Consider the following 20970-nt stretch of genomic DNA (forward strand, 5'->3'; position numbering starts at 1 on the left):
CTTTATAGTCAATTTTTAACAATTTTCATAAAATTTGTAAATTTTTACTAACATTTTCCACTGAAACTACTGAGCCAAGTTCATTATAGATAGAGATAATTGTAAGCAGCAAGAATGTTCAGTAAAGTAAGATGTACAAACACATCACCATCACCAAAACACAATTTTGTCATTAATCTATCTGCTTCTTTTGTTTAATATTCACATATACCAAGGTGAGCGACACAGACTCTTTAGAGCCTCTAGTTTTTTTACTCAAAACTCCTGTCCTGTCTATTTTTTTCAAATTTCATCAAAAATTTTTGCTCTGACAGTATCCTTGGCAGTGTATTTCATTCCAATTCAACTATTTTGTTTGTCTAGTATAAAGAAATCCCTCCCCCTAGAAAAACTAAAGTTATACTTTAATGGTTATATTCTCCCTATTTTGGATTACTGTTGTACAATTTGGGGAAACACCAGTGACCAAAATACAAATAGATTGAATAAACTTCAAAAACAAGCAGCTAAAATTATTCTTGAACTTCCTTTATGATACTCCATCTAATACAATGTTTAACATGTTTAAAAAGTTATCATGGCTTCAATTTACTGATCGTGTAATTTACCACAAGGCCTTGTATGTTCATAGATGTTTATGCGGATCTGTCCCCAGTGTTCTCCCCAGGATTTTTGGATAGCGCTGTGGTAAGCGCGTAATTTTCGACAATTCTCAGTAACTTTATTGCGGCGCGCGTTTTGTTTGTAATTGATTTGATGTGTTTTTATTATATTATGCTATTGATGTTTTCTCTTGTAATGATGTCCTCATCATGCTCATGATAGTTACAATGTACCCGTTTGTTTGTTAATGTTTTTGTCTGGATACACATGATATAGAAAAAGAGTCTTTTTTTTTCCTCCATTGTAAATTCATATATTAAATCCTCATACTATCAATGTATAAAACTGAAGGAGAAGTCTTTTTCCATGATGGGTCTACACCAGACTACCTATGTGAACATTTCTTAGCACTAACAGGTAATGTTGCAGAACATGTAGGACCAACAATAAAGTCATTGTCAGCTTCTGTTTGGTTTTGTAACCCACTGTAGCAGTGTACAGTTTACCTTACGACATTTGACAGGAATTGACATTTTTTTAGCATAAAGATTTCTCATTTGTCTGACCTTAAAGTTTTATAATATTTAAATGGCCTCATCCAAGCTGAACATCGAGAAAGTGAAATTTCTCAAGTCGTATCAGCTTGGGGTTTGTTTTTCTAATCATATCCTCTCAATTGTTTTCAAATGGTAGAATTTCTGACTAAACAATTATAAGTTTGAATAGGTGATAATTAATACTTCAAAGACTTGCTCATTTTCGGGGTTCGTATGGATAGTAAACCCGGCAAATAATTTGTAACAAACCCCGGTGTTTGATCGTTTTTAAAATCATCGTTTGTTCAAAGTTCGTAAAACAAGTTTGTGAGTGTCGTCGGGAAATGCGGTCAATTCATTTCATCTCATTTCATTCATATATGCCTCTATATATTCTTTTAATTGAAAAAATAGATGTCAATGTCGAAATCTTTGTTTATTTTGATCTTTCAAAGACGCCATTTTTATTAGACTGGTCCAGCGGAGTTACTTTAATACAACGGAAATAATTCATTCAAAAATCGTAAACCAGTCAATCACGTGATCCAAAGAGTAAAATAAGCGGGAAATTTGAAAAAAATGCGAAAAAAAATATAGCGACGCGGTTGAGTGGGATAGCGCTGCGGTAAGTGCAATAGGACAGCGGGAAATTGAAATAGCGCTGAAAATCGCGGCGCTAAAATGGCCTGGGGAGAACACTGTGTCCCAGAATATTTGTCTTACAAAATCTCCTATGTCATGTATGTTACAAATAAAAATGGAATGCAACTTACAAAATGTAGATCAAATACTATCCAATTACTTAATATACCAAAGGCAAGAACAAACACATTTAGAAGATCTTTTTCATATTCTGGTCCAACTTTATGGAATAAACTACCAGAAGCACTAAGACTCATGTCAAACATAAATACTTAACAAACTGCTTTAAGGGGGTCTCATTGGGGGGTCCTGATCCCGGATCCCGCTTACTGTTTTTTGGATTCCCGAATCCCACTTACACTACATGTATGTACGTAAGCAATTCTCATTTTTTGGTCATTTCCCAGGTCCCGCTAGACTGCATTTCCCGTGGTCTCAACACAATAACTTGACATTCACGTGCCATGCTTACAAAAAATCGGCAATCCCGCGTCACACTTAGACCCCAATGAGACCCACCTTTAAGTTTTTACTTCAAAATCAAGGAATTATTTAAATGATTATGTATCAATCATTGTCAATTTTGATGATGTTTTCTTATGCTTATGTCATGTATGTTATGAACATTGATGAAGAAATTGTGTGATGCATTGTGAGTGGAGTGTGAGGGCCTCAAGGGAGAATAGTGTTTTTACTAATTGAGCATACCCTCTTGAAATAAAGATTATTATTATTATTATTATTATATTTTGTACTGGAAAATCTTTCTTTTTATCAAATAATGTATTTTTATAAGGGATGCACGAAATCAGAGGACATTTGAAGAACTCTCTTAACAGGGGTTTCCCAATTTTGGACACACACAATGACATTACAAACAAATTTTAGTGTGAAACTGTGCGTACAGAAGATTTTATGAAATAAAAGTATGAAATAAATTGTTTCACACCATATTACCTGATTACTGGTTTGGTCATTTTATTAAGTATTTACATATACACAAGTCTTGATGAATTGTCTTGACAATAGGTTTCAGAAATTCAAGATCATAATTATAATTTATAGACAAATCTCAGTATACAGAAAATATCAGCTCTATATGATTGCAGGGTTACAGTTTAGAATCAATTGGTGTCCGAAAGAATGCATAATTTCCAAGTTTAATATGACATCCATTATCACTGACAATGACTGATGAACTAGTATACATATTTGTATAAAGGCCAGCTGAAGGACTCCTCTGGGTACCGGAGTTTCTTTGCATTGAAGACCAATTGGTGGCCTTGGGCTGTTGTCTGCTCTATGGTCGGGTTTTTGTCTCTTTGACACATTCCCCATTTCCATTCTCAATTTTATAATTTATATATATATTATATAAATATTAATATACAAAATATTGTACATGTAGGTGCAATGATGTGATTGTAGAAAGGTAAAAAAAAGTAAGAAGTCTTGAAAGGTAATTTTTTGCTGTGACATTTGTTTGTTCCTTCTTTTGTCTGTCTGTCATTTGTCCGTCTATCACGCTTTAGCAGATTTGGTGAAGGTAGTTTTTGATGAAGTTGAAGTCATATCATCTTGGAACTTAGTACACATGGTTCCCTATGATATGATCTTTCCAACTTGAATGCTTAAAGTTAGTGTTTTGACCCCAATTTCACAGTCAACTGATCATGGAAAATGATAGCGCAAGTGGGGCAATAGTGTTCTATGGACACATTCTTGTTTTTACACATTTATTAATGGTCCGCAATCACAATTATTTCGTAGTGCATTTCTTTTTGAATATAAATGAAAATTAAAAAAATCCAACCTGCGCTTTCTCAATGAAAGTTTTACAGTGTGTTGTACATTTACTACATTGGGACAAATTATATCAAAATTATAGAAAACTTCATAGGCTCTAACTATAAATATAGACAATTTTATGTTAAGGGTGTCTTAAATCTTTTGACAGCTTCTGAAGTGCTAATTTTTAACCTTTTTCAGCTGTACGTACATACCAAATCATTACTTTCCTTTAAAATTCTGGACCCATATTTTTTTTACAGTGTAATTACAGAGCTCTGTACTGTAACTTTATTCAATATTTTCAGATGAACACTCAATTCACTAAGACGGTAAAGTTGTCAGTTTTGAAGGAGAGGATATTAGGTAAAGGGTAATTACAAGTCCAGTTTGACCATCACCATGTCAGATACAGCATCTACGCCACAAAGACTATTTTGTCCACGTCTAATAGATTACATTACAATCGTAAGCAGCCATCATCCAAATCAAAACAACAATGTGGCTCAAACACCAGAGTTACTAAGGAGATATCCTCTAGAAGATCACAAAGATTTTGCCTTACCATCCGATATTATTTTCTTTTGTCAGCCAGAAGGATGCATAAGTGTTGGCCCAAAACGAATGAGTCTTCGGGAGACCACGTCTTTTGTTTTTACATTAACAGAAAAAGATTCTGGAATAATCAGATATGGTATTTGTGTAAACTTTTTCCGACCTTTCGAAAAAAAGTGTCATGAAAAATGGAAAAGTGACAATAGGACTAGTACAGATGGTAATGGCAATTCATTAACTATTGACCATGAAAAAAGTAAACAAAAATCTCCGAAAAGTAGTCGTAAAATGAAAACTGCATCAATGGTGCGGAACAATGTTTTAACCTCACTATGCATAGTTAGTCATCATCCATTTTTTTCTACGTTTCGTGAATGTCTTTTCATATTACGTCGACTCATTGATGCATGCCATGAAAGAACATGTTCCAAAAGAATTGGTGTTTCATCTGCTAGAGATAAATCAAGGTAAGCCAGTTATAATGAAGCATTGACCCTACAATAACCTCTATTTACTCACATCATTGTCCTTTCACATCTTTTTATAAGAATTATCCTAGCAAAATATCCTTTTGGATAAGGCCTTGGCTCATGCTACAATTTGCACATCATTGTACAATGTCTGACTTGACATGGTCACTTTTTATTGTGACCTCACACGTACCATGTATACAGTCATTTACCGTAGCTATTAAAAGGAAATTAAGAGGAAGCAAGACAATTTGGTGTTATACATGTAATTGAACTGTGCCCATGGCCAACAAAGAACTGAGACCAAAGGAACCACAGTAGTCATGGTAGTGAGTACATCATGCACATGTTCATGATGTTATTAATTGTAAAAAAAACCCGACCAATCGGTAAGAAAAAAATATTATTTGGTTAGGAAAAGTGAGCCATGAAGAAATAGAAAAATGTTTATATTCAACATTGACGATTTATGTTTGAATATTATTTTCCCCAAAAAAGTTTTGGTCCACATATATATACATCTACTATTATTTAGCTATAGACTAGTACTGACATGCATTATGACATGTATGATAATGCTGATGAAGGTAAACAATAAACTCAAGATTGAGATCATTTGACTTTTTGTTGAGGCAAATTTACTCAGTTCATGAAGGACTTGTTTCATAAAAGTTTTTAGTACAATTGTTTATTGTAAGCTTAAGCTTCCATGCTGTTATAAGTACAATGTAATCAAGAATATCTTTATACATACCAATAAATTGATTGAATTTTGTTCTTTCTAACAAGATTAAAATTGACATTTCATGTCATCTACTATTGATTAGAAATACTGTCTTTGCAGCAAGTTCTAAATAAAAAAAAATCCTTATTGAATTTCAAATACATACAGTATGCATTTTGTATAATTTACACTTTTTCATTGTACTTAGAACTTAGAACAAAGTAATACATTTATAAGGGAAGAAGTCCCTTATTTCATGTATTACAGTACAAAAAACAAAACAAAAAACAATCAGGAAAAATTTTAGTTCTGCTAATGAACTCAAACTCCTTAACTTTTTTTTCAGACTTTTTTATTTCCCACATTTGCGCAAAAATCTACTTCCTTCTTCTGGTTGCGTTGTCATAAGACTTTGAATACAATACATATTTATCAGTCTAGTTAAATATTTTTTCAGAAGGAACATAATACCAATTTCATTAAGGTCTTTTTTAATAATTCTTTGATATGAAAAAACATTACCTGATGATAGCATTTACATTAAATATGACGTCATAACATAAATAATGGCACAATTTAAATCCCTAAAAACAAAACCAAAAAAAGAAACGTAACGGTATTTCTTGTTTCCTTTTTAACACAATTTGAAGTTAAAATATGTTTGAAAGAAAAAAAAATTCATACAGACTTTGCCCCCTTTCACGTACAGGTAATACCTGCTTCATATTACTGTTACATGTACATTTTTGTATGCAGTATTATAATTATATAATTACATACATTTGTACATGTTCAACAAGTTCAACATGAACATTAACAAAAATTTCCATCTTGGTCAATGTTGGTGTTAAATACATCATTTTTGTATCTGTTTTTCAGCATTGAAAATTATAAAGTATTGTTGGAATCTTGACCAAATTTTTAAGCATGGCTTTTAACTATAGACTCAGGAATCCAAAACCCTTCATGTGTCCCTATAACATGTATATGAATAATTAAACTTTCCATAGCACATTTTTGCATAGAACTTTGAAATCTTTACTAATAGCATTTTATTTTTGTATAATACCATCCTCGGTGATCATGATCATATTAAATATTATTACATTTTGTGTAGGTTGAACTTTTGACATTTTATGATAATGACAGTATCATTGTCTTTGAAACCTCCAAAAGGAATTCTGATTACTTTTTTTTTGACAAACTGACAAGTTTGATTTAATTTCATTCTGGAATGTGTCTGAAGCATAATAAGGATGGTTTAGACTAGAAAAAACTGAACACTTGTTATTGGATTTGGTTAGATATTTGTAGCCTATAGACATTGTAAATTGCTATAGAAGGAAAGTTGAATCTGCTTATTTACACTTCACATCTGAAATTGATTCTGTAAACAGTCAATATTATGTATGGCAACTCAAAAAATTAATTTGTGTGCATAACTGTCAGCAGGAGTTTGTAATACGCCCAGTGTAAATGATGTTTACACAGAAAATCATTAAACAGCATAAAATACATCTATGCATGTTTTTGTTTGTCTATTAATGTTTGAAGTCCATTAGTTATTCTAGTTTTATGGATAGGCATATTGGTATGGCAATGTAGTGGACAGAGTTGTTGTCTTCCAATTGTCCAATTTAAATTTTTAAGACCACATCATTCATTCTGTGTCAGAAAATGTGAAACTTATGCTGTGTCAAATATTTAATCTGTTTAAGGTTGTGTCCCTATACATGCTATACATGTATGTTTGCCCCAACTACATTTAGAGTTCCACCTCTGCAGTTGTATCTTACTTGGTGCCCACTGTGGAGCATCTTTTTTTTTATTGAAAATTTAAATGTATAACTCATTTTAAAGCATGCACATGTAAAATACTTGACTGCCATTTCAGGGACACAGTATGGGGAGTTTTAACAGGACAGGGAAGTGATAATCTGACAGGTTTGGTAATGCATGAAGTCAAAGAGATTGAGACATGGATCCTGAGACTGTTAAGTGCACCTGTACCAGTACCTGGCAAGACAAGAGTTGAGGTTATTATTACATGTATTACATTGCATTATTTGGATTTTATCAGTTGGACCAAAAATTAGATTGTTTAAAAAACCATAAAATAAATATATTGAAGGTATAAGTTAAAAACAAAGCCTATTTTACTTGAAAATGTACTTTGTAAACTTTGTTTGCAATACATACATTCATGATTGTACATTGGAGTGTCTAAGTTATTACCACATATATCTTTTATAACACTAGCATGACTAGTACTGTAGCTGGAAAAATGAGTCTATGCACTGAACTTGATAATTTTTCTATCTAGAGCATAGTTAACTGGCAGACTTAAAAGCTAAATGCTTTCGAAATTGAAGGTGATTTAGAAATTTGTTCCATTAAAATGGTTTCTAAGATGTAACTTTCTGCAAATGAAAATCGTCAAATTGACATCTAATGAGCTTCAAAGAAGTTAATAACATTGGAACGGGAGCAGAATCAAATTGTTTTTGACGAAATCTTTCACTTCAAGTTCTCTTTTAAAGAAAGTGGGATGGACCTTTACTAAAAGTATTTTGCAGTAAATTGCCCTTGTTAAGTGTAATCTTCTCAGAAATGCTTCAGACTCGTTACAGTAATTGACATTTTGTAAAAGATTTTTCCTTGATTTGGAAATCAATCACTTGCTTGGGTAACTAGAATACTTTAGATCAGTAAAACATAGTATTGATATATGATTATGTCATGATAAGTTGAAATCAATGGTTATAAGGAAGAACTAAAGATTTTGTTAAGGTGCGTTTTTTCAAGTAATACTTGCAATTTTTTAGCATTTAATCATTGCTTAATACAGAATTAAATAAATTCATGTATCATAAAAGTCACATGTTTAAGTGTTTTTGTTTCCCAATGATCCATTATTAAGTTGTTGTTTGTTATGTTTTTCTTACTTTCTATCTGACATTAGTCATGTAGTCATTTATTTAAGGACTGTCCTTGATAAAATACAAAATATGCAATGCCGTAATTCTTTAGTTTATTGATATTTTGTTTGTTTCATAAATTTAAGGTTGTTAAATTTATAGAGTAACTGTAGGACAAATGTAGGAAGGAAGGCAAGCAACTGATAAAAATATTTTTTTTGGTCTACATTCATGGTTGATGTTGTCATGGTTGTGAACAAGCTAAGCATTACTTTCAAATACTTAAAAAACTCAACGAAAAAATTGTTTTATTATACTTAACAGATAAATAAGCTTAAAATTGCCATTGGGAAATAATACATCAATTGAAAGTGTGAATTCCTATATTATTTTTGCCGTACATGTGTTAAAATTTAACAAAGAAACCCATAGGATGTAATAACTATTACTTTCACAGCTGTTATAAAGGTAGTTTTATTCTAGTGCCCCTGGTACATACATAACTTACTTGTTTAACACATTGTGCATTTTAAACAAAATTTATCACAAAATCAAGTCACAAATTTTGTACTTGAAATGACTTTTCATGCTTTCAAAACATAATGATTAAAAAGATATCTTGCACAATATAATTGTAAATCAAACCTTTTATACCTTGATTTTTATTTTGAAAGATGTTACTTTTTTGTCACCATGAAACTTATGAATGAATCTAAATTTAAAGTGAAACAAAAGTTGTGATACATGCTTTGAGCTATAAATACAAATTTAGAACCATTTTCACATGATTTTAATTCCTTTCACTGGTATATAATTTATCAGTTCCTTTATCACCTTCCTGCATGAAAAAAGTAGTACTCCCACCTTCTCAAAATGTCATTTGATTTCTATTAAAACATAAAACTTTGATGAAATAAATGAAAAACTATAGGCTCCTTTAACCTTTTGTATAAATTGGCTGTTTTAAAGATAAATCAAGTTGTGTAAAACACTTTTCTATGGAAAATATTTCAATTGAATATAGCAACGATGTGACTTTATTATCCTCCTACATAAATACCTATATAGCTACTAAATCTGAGACGTTTGACATTTTCAATAGGGTATATATATATTGACCTATTTCAAGATGTGGATTTATAAATTTGTTTTTTAAGTACATTGTACATGTACATTGATTCAACATAACTAAACTTCATAATTTAGGCAATATAGGAAAGGTGTACTGACATAAGAAGTCTCTAAACACATTAACTCCAAATGGAGCTTTCGTTAGTAGAAGCCATATTAACTATGTGTATCAGTGAGAGAAATGTAAAAGCATAAAAATATAGTATATATACCAATACACATAATTAACAGCGCCTGGTGATGTTTCATAGGCTATGAAACATCACCAGGCGCTGTTAATTATGTGTATTGGTATATATACTATATTTTTAAACTTCATAATTTATTTTACAAACTACTACTATTTAAGACTATAAGCATGATAAGATTGGAAAGAGGGTAAATGAAGTAATGAACCTTGTATATTTATATGTACATAACAGTAACTTGAATTGCTCTGTACAAAAAAGTAAAGGTACAATTTTTTACATGAATATTATAATGGATAAAAAGCATTATTTCTTTCTTTAATAAAGCATTAATTTTTGTACCAATAATTTATAACGAGAAAAGTTTTCAATAATCAAAATAAGGCATATGGTTCATAAAAATTCATTACACAAATTCTTTGCATGCACTTAACAAAGTGCCTTTTTTTGCTATCCTCCATCTCGACATCATAGTGGGGTCTTCAACAAGGAGCAAAAACTTGTACATCTGTCACTTGAAGGTCAAGACAGCCCCTAACATGGGTTTATGTGTAAATCTTTGCTCTATGGTACTCATTCCACAAATTAACAAGTATCATTTTGGTCTTTTGTGGATAGCTGTCTCATTGGCAATCATACCACATCTTCTTTTTTATATTATTTAAAATTTCACCTTTTCCATGTATTATAAATCAAATAGGTGTTTTACACTGAAATTTTTAAGTTGATATTGTCTTATTCATTATTTTTCATATCATATCATATTCATTGTTCATTTTACAGTGCAGTACTGTCTCTATCTGTTTCTCTGGAAATTCATCTGACCTCTCATTGTAAATCAAATAATATTTTAGAATAAAGTAATTGAATAAGTGAGAAAAAAAAGAAAGCACATTTTGTATGATGGTTTGATGCTTTATAAACCAACACATTTCAAATACAATGAAAAAAAATCTGAAATATGTGTTAGATAACATAAAAAAAAAGAAGTCGTACAACTCTTCTTTTTCTTTTTCAGGTCCAGGTTTTACCTAAAGATTTACAGCCCCCATTGTTGTTTGCCTTGCCAGATCATACCCGGTTTTCACTTATAGACTTCCCCTTACATTTACCATTAGAGCTGTTAGGTGTTGATACATGCCTGAAAGTTCTCACCGCTATCATGTTAGAATATAAGGTAAGCACATGTAAAATAAACATTTATATAGATAAATAATCCTAAGTGATTTTTTTGAGCAAATTTGAATATTGTGTTTATTAGTTCATAAATTACTTATCTAGTTGTATCCAGCTGTATGCCACAGAGGAGGAGATGGTGGTCTTGACCTTTGCTTGTTATCGTTGACCTAAGGAAAAGCCAATAGATATATCAAGAAATGGCATCAAGAGAAAATGAATGGAATTATTTTTATTTTTGTCCATATTTTACTTAATATATATACATGATATATATACAAATTTCATTATTACACTTTTTCTTTGACAGTTGTAATGACAGGCAAGACACAGGCTTCTTTTGGAACCTTAAATATATATGTTTGTGTGTGCTAACTATACAAGGGTGTTTTATACTTTTTGTGACAACAGTCTTCGTTACTTGTAGGTTGTGATGCAATCTCGTGATTATAATGCCCTGACAATGAGTGTGATGGCATTTGTCTATATGCTTTACCCATTAGAATATATGTTTCCAGTTATACCATTATTGCCAACCTGCATGTCGTCAGGAGAACAGGTAAATACTCCTTATAAGTCTATTATGTCTTTATTTCTTTATTACTTAAGTATCTTATTTAATGCACACATGCTGACCATACATCATGATGTTTCTTTAAAAAGACAAAGAACATGAACATAAGATTAAAACTTGAATAATGATATACTCCAGAAAGTCAGTTTCTCAAACAGACCCTATCTTTACAGTTTAGGAGAGGTACATTTGTACTTTAATTTATAACCAGTTTAATTTTAAAACAGTTCAGTATTTCACTCATCTTCACTAAAAAAGGATTGCAATGCAGCCCCACCTCTTTACCCATGGCAGATTAAGACTGAATTTGTGACCAATGAGAGCACAAGTTTGTACAATCTATAGATGGTATGTGTAAAAAATGAGTGCATTCAATATTTACAAATTTCATGAAGCAGAAATTGCAAATGTAGTAATATACATTAATTACATTTACATTAAAACATTTACATGAGAATAGTACTGAAGAACTTCAATTAGTTCTACAATTTTTCTGAAAACTGGATCTTTTATACTCGCAAATCCATAATAACATACCTTGTGAATAAAATTGAATCCACAATATACTTGATATTTCATCTAAATTTTTTTACATTTTTGTATCAATTAGCTCTTATGTTTTAACTCATCATTTGTATAAGAATTACTTTTTTGCAATGCACATTTGTTTACACCAACTTTATAATGGATTTCCCCTTTTCATACTAGATATTGATACTTTTGCAAAATAATTGGTGACATTTTGTCACATTTGTTGCTGTATTGTCAGTATATCCAGATGTTCCACATACTTAACATACATAAAAAGTAAAAAATAGAGGGTATTTACCTTGTGAACTGTACTTTAAAAGTGAATAGGTAAAAAAGAGAACATCTGACCTCTAAACACAGTGATCTTTGGCTTACAGTGAATGTAATATAATAATTGTATAAAACTAATCACTTTGAATTAAAATTGTACCATGAATACACTGTATGTACTCTGTAGATCATCTGGCACATAAACACCTAAAATTCAGCACAAGTACATGTAATGAATGAGAGTATGCATGTCAATGCAAGATCAGTACTCCATAAAATAGAGGGGTGAAGTTCCCAGATGTTTTCAAACCTAGATGGGCTCTTTAAAAACGAAATTCTTACTTACAAAAGTAAACCCTAAAAAAACCTACGATGTCAATAATCCTTTCCCTTGAAATGGCCCTTTTTCTACGACAGCTTTTAGTCATGCTGACATAGAGGGGTAAAGATACTAGAGGGACAGTAATAGTGGGTGCAACCTATAAAGATCAATGTTGGTGCTTTTTTTCCAGATCCTTCAAAATTGATTTAATTTTGATTTTTGGTGATTTAACACCACTTTTAAGCACTATATTTAGGCTATTTTTGTGGCGGCCAGTTTTTATTGGTGGAGGAAGGCGGAGAAAACCACCAACCTTCCTTTGGAAAACTGACAATCCTAGTCAATTAAGATTGGAGTCGAATTAATGCACCTGCACATATATAGTTTCCATTTCTAAAAGCTTATCAATTATGTAGGATTGTATCATGTTTGCAAATTTCCTTTTTATTACACTGTAGCTATATTCAAAGACATTTGATTACATTGTACATTATACATATCTTATTGTATTTACAGCTGCTGAGTGCCCCTACACCTTTTATTATTGGAGTTCCTGCCAGTTTTATACCATACAAGAAAGAATTTAAAATCCCAGATGATGTCTGGCTTGTAGATCTGGATTCTAACAAGGTATGGTATACTTGACTTTAATGTTGTCTGCATGTATACTTATTGTTAGCAGAAGCTATTGATACATAGGAATATGGCATTTTAGTTGGTAGGACCAAACTCTGTACTGACACATAGGGGTGAGAAAGTCGGAAGTCAAGAAAGGTTCCAAGCATTCTAAAGAAATACAATATATACCCACGTTCCAAACCTTAAAAGGCACAGGATTGCAAAATCAAACAAAAAGAGTTTTAACACATTCAGGGTTAGCCTGATCATGGTTTATTTTGTATTTTAACATTGAACTTGTCACAAAAGAAAAGTACAGGATATCATTTAAGAATATAACTGAACAATATGTAGGTTCCAGCTCAACAGGAAGTTTGAAATTTCTAACTTGTTATTGTGACAAAACTACCATACTTAGTGCTTTGATTTCAGCTGTTTTCTAACAATCCTAATCAATAAAAGCATCACATTTGTGACATTAATTTCCCCCTTCGTCCAATCCCTATCATTAGGAGAGATGATTACTTTATCAATCACAACATGGTGCTCTTGTTCCATTCAGTAATTTGTTACGTCAAAGTGTTTCATTAAGTCGTAATCCAGAAAATCCATTCTTAGCTTTCCAACTAATGAGTGTTTTTTTCCTGTTATTCTGGGATTGATGAAATAATTGAATTGTATTGTTCTATATGTAGTCTGTATACTATGAATATTTAATGATGCACTGGTAAAATCATATGTATGAAGGTAAATCCTGAAAAAGTTCTTCTGATATCAGGATATTTATAACGTGTTGAATTCATCATTTTATAGCTATTCTTGAAAAGTATGATAACATTAAAAGTTCATATGTTTTGGCTGCTATCTCTAAGCAGAAGTATGTGTACATGCACATTTAATTTTGGGCATTACAAGAGTTCAAAATAGTTTGTTTAGGGGTCATCTGAAGCCCTCCTTTGAGTACAGGTTACTCTCTGTGTTGAAGACCGATTAGTGATTAGTGGCTTTGGCGGCTGTTTTGTGCTCTTTGGTGCAGTTGTCTCTTTGACATATTCCCCATTTCCATTCTCAATTTTATGTTGAGGGTCTGTCAATATATAATAATTTTACACAAAATTAACAATAAAACAAATGCCTACCATTGTTATAGTACATTGTTTTGTCGATTTTTGTTGAAATTTATGTCATGAATGTAAGTCATAGCACTGCTAAATAAGGTCAGGTATATTGTGTTACTGGTAAATGTTAGCTCAAATGGTGTCAGTTCATGAAGGTGCTATATTTAAAGGAACTTGTTAGTCCTGCTACATGTTTACTTTAGGATAGTCTTTTCATTATTGATTTTTCTTGGTTTTTAACATGTCATTTTATTGGAATGTTTGAATGGAATGTGTACGTGCTTTTCCCTGTGACATCACAACATTCATGCAATCACCACGCTATTGACGTCAGGCATAAAAATCAGTAATCTAATCAATAATGCTAGAAAGTATAGAAATTGACAATATAACGTCATCTGTGAAATTAAGAGAAAGCGTTCGGTATAAATTCTAATAGATATTTGTTATTTCTAGTCGAAATCAATACTGAGAATCAGAACTGAAAGCCATTGCAAGAGGGATTAATTATTTATTGTAAAAGATTCCTAGAGAGTATAAATGTGAAGTATATGTCTGAAGATGCTTTATCATCATGATTCTATTGATATTTTCTTGTTTGCTTTTGTTTGAAAGTATTTGCATTTACAGAATTGTCATAAATCATCAATAATTTTCCCACAACCTAAACTAGGCTAACATGATTAACATCAGGGTATGAATATAGGCATTGTCCAGTCTGTCTGTTTGTCTGCTTGTTCAGTTGTTGTGTCTAGTCTGGACAAGAACTTTTAAATGCCATGAAGGACATTTAACAAGGAATTATTTGAATCTAGAATATTTTTGAATTCTGGAAAATTGATGAGAAATTTTTGATGAAAACTTACCCAACTAAATAGGGTTAGCCATGCCCACATGGCTAAGGGGGGTTATAGTTAGTTCATACCGAAATGATAGTGAAAGTAAAATTGACCTTACCCTATTTAGTTGGGTTAGTTTTCAATATACATTTCTATTCAATTTTCCAGAATTCAAAATTGTTCCAGATTCAAATAATTCTTTGTTTTTAAGATAATATAGGTTTATTGCACGACTAATGGTAAATGTAGTCCTAAAAAGATTTTTATGCCCCACCTACGATAGTAGAGGGGCATTATGTTTTCTGGTCTGTGCGTCCGTTCGTTCGTCCGTCCGTCCGTCCGTCCGTCCGTCTGTCCCGCTTCAGGTTAAAGTTTTTGGTCGAGGTAGTTTTTGATGAAGTTGAAGTCCAATCGACTTCAAACTTGGTACACATGTTCCCTATGATATGATCTTTCTAATTTTAATGCCAAATTAGAGATTTTACCCCAATTTCACGGTCCACTGAACATAGAAAATGATAGTGCGAGTGGGGCATTCGTGTACTGAGGACACATTCTTGTTTATAATGGATTAAGTTATGAGTGTTAACAGATTCTACAGGAGATTTCTTCATCATGCAATAACCCTTTCTTTTACAATGTATAGCAAAGTAAGCAATCCTGCTCTAGTTGTTGTGTTCCTCAGTTATTAGAATAAAAGTGTATTTACATGGTATCAGAACCCAGACTCAGCTTTGCATAAAATTCATCAAAGGAAAAATGGTTAATACTAAGTCTAGGCTTTCAGAATAAAACAAAATTATTTCTTATCAGGTATTATATGATATTATTCTATAACAGGCTGACCAATTCTTTATCATAGAGTATAAATGACACATTATCATGATTGTGATAAGAAATTTCCAATGCCCAATGTTATATGTCCACAGTAAATTGAGATAAGTTTACAGATTAGATTTGTAATCTTGTCAAGTGGAACATAGTCATACATGTATACTGTAAAATTTAGAAATGTTTTGCATGCATTTAATGTTGTGTTTGTTGATAATTAACATGATTAATTTGTTCGATAGTTGATAAAATGCAAGATTAAGTATTATAATTTCAGGAAATGCTACAAGTAATCATGTTATCAAAATTTGTCATTGCAAGATTTTATTTTTTCAAAACATATAATGAAATGTTCGTAATAATAAAAACACTTTGTCATAGTTGTACATGGATTAGTTGATTTGAATTGACCTTTTCTGGTAATGCCTATTCAGAGCGTATATTGATTACTATGTGCAAAAGACTTGAAAAGTGAGCAATCAATTCTGTCGGAATCATCCCAATTAGTATTCAGGCTCCACAAGTGTGGTAATTACTGGCAATATTGCAATGAATGATTTATCTCCCTGTATACTATGATTGATTTCTACCAAACCTCTTATCCTCCTAGGCCTTTACTTCTATCTATTGATTGAGGAGTTTTAATTAGGCCAAGACGTGCTGTAATCTATAAGCTTTCTTAATGTGGATTGTAGATGTCGATATTCAAGTGTCAGTATTGTAAAAAACAGACATTTAATAGTTCTCAGTTTAAGAAAAATCTATTATATATAATTATAGACTCGTTTTAGACAATTCATTCTAAGAAATCCGAGCAGACATCAGAAGTTGCCAATGGATACCAAATTGGTGCAATTGCTGCAATTAGACTTTTATAAAGTAGATTTTATGAAAGAACAAATATATCTGTAACAGATTACCTATTAAAGACATGCAAAAGTACAAATATTTTAAGAATTTTCATCTCATAGAAAGTAAGAAATATTGGTCTGTTCATGTACATGTATATGGTTAAAAAAAATCTTTTGTATAGGAATGAAAAGCAAGTTTGTGTGTTTAATTTCTTGGTAATTTGTACTGAATATATTATTTATTGATTATCAATTTATAAAAACGCAATTTGGTCTTTCTGACAAAAAAAAAATATTTCAAAGTTTAATTTGATCAGATTTTTTGGATTTTCCTATATGTCATTTCAGCAACTTCTGATTGATGTAGGAATATAAACATTTTAATCCAAATACTTACAAATTGTTCTAATGAAAAGATGACACTCTCAGCACAAAAATTAATTTACTTTTCTAATAGTGGTGGGACACAAAAGCATTGATACTGGGTATCAATTTATTCAGATAGAGAGATGAATTAAAAGTTTAAAGTAGTTTAATCCCTATAAATAAACCTTAGAATGAAATAATTGAATAAACAACTCCTTTATTGAAAAAGAGAATTGTATAGAATTAGTTTATTATTCTAACCTTGTAAATGTACTTATTTTGGTATTCCTCACATAATCTATAGGAAATTATGTCATATAAATACCACCATTACTCAAATTTAAATAACATTATGTCATATATATATAATTCTTCACTGTTTCAGTGTTTCTAAATAAAGACCTTGATTTTTTTTCTCATTTAAACCTTGATAAAATAAAATTGACTTCTGTTGCACTAGAAGAATATATGATTTTATCAAATAAACAATATTTTCTACACAAGAAGCACTTAAAGCAACATATTTTTTGATTAAATGGACTTTTTATACGACCGCAAAAATTCAAATTTTTTTGGTCGTATATTGGTATCAAGTTGGGGTCGTCGTCGTCTGAAGACATTTGGTTTTCGCACTCTAACTTTAGTAAAAGTATATCGAAATCTATGAAATTTTAACACAAGATTAATGACCATAAAAGGAAGGTCGAGATTGATTTTGGGAGTTTCAATCCCAACAGTTTAGGAAGTAGGGGCCAAAAACAAGTCCCAAATAAGCATTTTTCTTGGTTTTCGCACAATAACTTTAGTATAAGTAAACAGAAATCTATGGAATTTTAACATAAGGTCTACGACCACAAAAGGAAGGTTTGGATTGATTTTGTGAGTTTCAGTCCCAACAGTTTAGGAATTAGGGGCCAAAAACTGGTCCCAAATAAGCATTTTTCTTTGTTTTTGCCAATAACTTTAGTATAAGTTAATAATCTATGAAATTTTAACACAAGGTTTATGACCACAAAAGGAAGGTTTGGATTGATTTTGGGAGTTTTGGTCCCAATGAATTAGGGGCAAAAGGGTCCAAAATTAAACTTTGTTTGATTTCATCAAAAAATGAATTATTGGGGTTCTTTGATATGCCAAATCTAACCGTGTATTCAGATTCTTAATTTTTGGTCCTGTTTTCAAATTGGTCTACATTAAGGTCCAAAGGGTCCAAAATTAAACTTAGCTTGATTTTAACAAAAATTGAATTCTTGGGGTTCTTTGATATGCTGAATCTAAACATGTACTTAGATTTTTGATTATGGGTCCAGTTTTCAAATTGGCCGAAATCAGGGTCCAAAATTATTATATTTAAAAGTATTGTGCAAAAGCAAGAAATTTTCAATTACACAGTATTGCACAATAGCAAGAAATCTTCAATTGCAAAGTATAGTGCAATAGCAAGAAATTTTCAATTGCACAGTATTGCACAATAGCAAGAATTCTTCAATTGCAGAGTATTGTGCAATAGCAAGAAATCTTCAATTGCACAGTATTGAGCAATAGCAAGAAATATCTAATTGCACACTATTGTGCAATAGCAAGAAATTTTCAATTGCACAGTTTTGAGCAATAACAAGAAATATTCAATTGCACAGTATTGTCCCGTTTTCAAATTAGTCTACATTAAGGTCCAAAGGGTCAAAAATTAAACTTTGTTTGATTTCAACAAAAGATGAATATATGGGGTTCTTCAATATGCTGAATCTAACCATGTATTTAGAGTTTTAATATTTGGGCCCGGTTATCAAATTGGTCCACATTGAGGTCTAAAGGGTCTAAAATTGAACATTATTTGATTTCATCAAAAATTGAATTCTTTGGGTTCTGTAATATGCTGAATCTAACCATGTATTTAGATTTTGGATATTGGAACATAATAGGTAAATGTCCAATTTAAATTAAGTTTTTAAGTTTTAGTTCTTAGACCACATTCATTCTGTGTCAGAAACCTATGTTGTGTCAACTATTAATCACAATCCAAATTCAGAGCTGTAAAGCTTAAATGTTGTGTCCATACTTGCCCCAACTGTTCAGGGTTCGACCTCTGCAGTCGTATAAAGCTGTGCCCTGCAGAGGATCTGGTTAAAAAATATTTTTTATGAGGAAAGAAGGCACATTTATTTATTCTATTTACCTCAAGTTTACGGAAACAGTTTAAGATTTATTATGCTTTATTACCAAGTATTCAGGCTGGCTACTTGTGTAAATGAAAGGATATGTATATACATCAATGAACTAGCAGCCCAATATAAAATGCAATAAATTTAGAAAAGCAATACTAGATGTGTTAGATTTTCTTTATCACTAAAAGGGCCAAAGATGCTACATGTACAAATTGCAAGGACTGTAGCACATGATAGAAAAGACACCACAAGTTTCATAGAATACATTTTAATAGATTCATGTTTTTCTCCCATGTACCTCGACCAACGAACTTTTTTATTCAAGGATTTATGCTTTCCTGATCTGTTGCAAATAGCAGTACACATGTACTCTTAAAAGGGACTTAAAATATACTTGTTTCAAAATAGTACACATTATATTCTTAATTCAGTTATAATGAAAATAAACTTTTTAAAGGTATTGTACTACACTTTGTACAGTATATACAATCAAACAAATCTTGTAAAATATTAAAGAAATGATACAAATCTTTAATTCAAATAAAGGGAAAAATTGTTATTAAAACTTTAATATTAAATGGAATAGATATTTAAACTACAGAACTTAATATTTTAAAACCCTATTGAAAAGCCACCTACACTTTTTAAGTGTGTATTTGTTTAACTTGATGTACAATGCATTGTATTGTGTTCATATATAGATTGAATTAATGAAACGCATATGAACTTAAAGAAAGCAGATTTATAAAGATACAAGAAAACAGCAATTAATGTAAACATAGATGAAATCAGATCAGCAGAAGAAATGTTGCTTTTTAGTCTCCCATTGTGACAAAAATGGCAACCCATAGCACATTAATAATGGTCAAAGCAATTGATTATGTCATTTGAGTGTTAAGATAACTTAAGAATACCAATTCTGTTTTGAGACTAGTCCTTTGGTTGCTTTTGGTTGTTTTCTAATCATTGGCCAGGTTGTTGCATGTCTCTCTGGCACTTTCCCATTTTCAATTTTACTAAATAACTAAGATTTAAAAATTGAACTACTCCTGTGATTTCAAATGGTATTGTTAATAATTGATAAGTTGGTCGTCCAGGATTCTGTACTTATTTACGCTGTACTATCTAGTTACCTTATTGAGTTGATAACTGCATGTTATTAATTTAGATTTACAATGCTTTCAAATTGTTGTCAATGATATGGAAATGAAACCTCATTGATCAAAACATTGATCATGTCCATGCAGTTATCTGTTATTTACATGGTAATTTAATCATAGTAATGATTTTTTTACCGTTAGTCAAATGAATTACAGATGCATATTTAGATTAATTCAAGGACAACATAGATTTTATGATGAAATCCATTAGTCCTGTGAGATATGATTTACCATGTTAATACAGATCTCTATATAATGTTTGGTTACTAATTGCATTATGGGAAATTCAATTACTGGATTGGTACTTTTATAAACATAAGCTTTCATGAAAAATATGATCCTTTCATTCTCCATCACAACTTTTTCCAAAGGGTATACATGGTATGTGCACTCCCAAAGGTATTTACAACCCACACATTCCCAATGTGTATTTACACTTAACACATACATAAATCATATTCTTATATGCCTCTAACTGTGCATGTAGTGATATTCATGTCATTAGGAAATCAAAAGTTGTCAGAACTTTTTCATGCCTGCAGATATTCATATTCAGTTTGCATTTGGTCATAATAAGTTTTCATTCAATGTTTG

General features: G+C 31.2%; 1 protein-coding gene across 13 annotated transcripts in view; it reads left to right on the forward strand.

The window, feature by feature from the left end:
* The window catches only part of LOC143082987 (MAP kinase-activating death domain protein-like), a 66398-nt gene that overhangs the window by 1355 nt on the left and 44073 nt on the right, over positions 1–20970 (forward strand). For all 13 annotated transcript variants that reach the window (XR_012980526.1, XM_076259053.1, XM_076259056.1 and 10 more), the window contains exons 2-6: positions 3878–4591; positions 7213–7354; positions 10574–10732; positions 11159–11290; positions 12945–13058. Coding sequence is in view for 12 of the 13 variants with exons in the window: in XM_076259053.1 (XP_076115168.1) it covers positions 3972–4591; positions 7213–7354; positions 10574–10732; positions 11159–11290; positions 12945–13058 (1167 nt within the window). In the remaining variant the exon portion in view is untranslated. The remainder of the gene's footprint in view (positions 1–3877; positions 4592–7212; positions 7355–10573; positions 10733–11158; positions 11291–12944; positions 13059–20970) is intronic.

The sequence above is a fragment of the Mytilus galloprovincialis genome, chromosome 7, assembly GCF_965363235.1.
Source record: "Mytilus galloprovincialis chromosome 7, xbMytGall1.hap1.1, whole genome shotgun sequence".
Classification (NCBI taxonomy): Eukaryota; Metazoa; Mollusca; class Bivalvia; order Mytilida; family Mytilidae; genus Mytilus; species Mytilus galloprovincialis.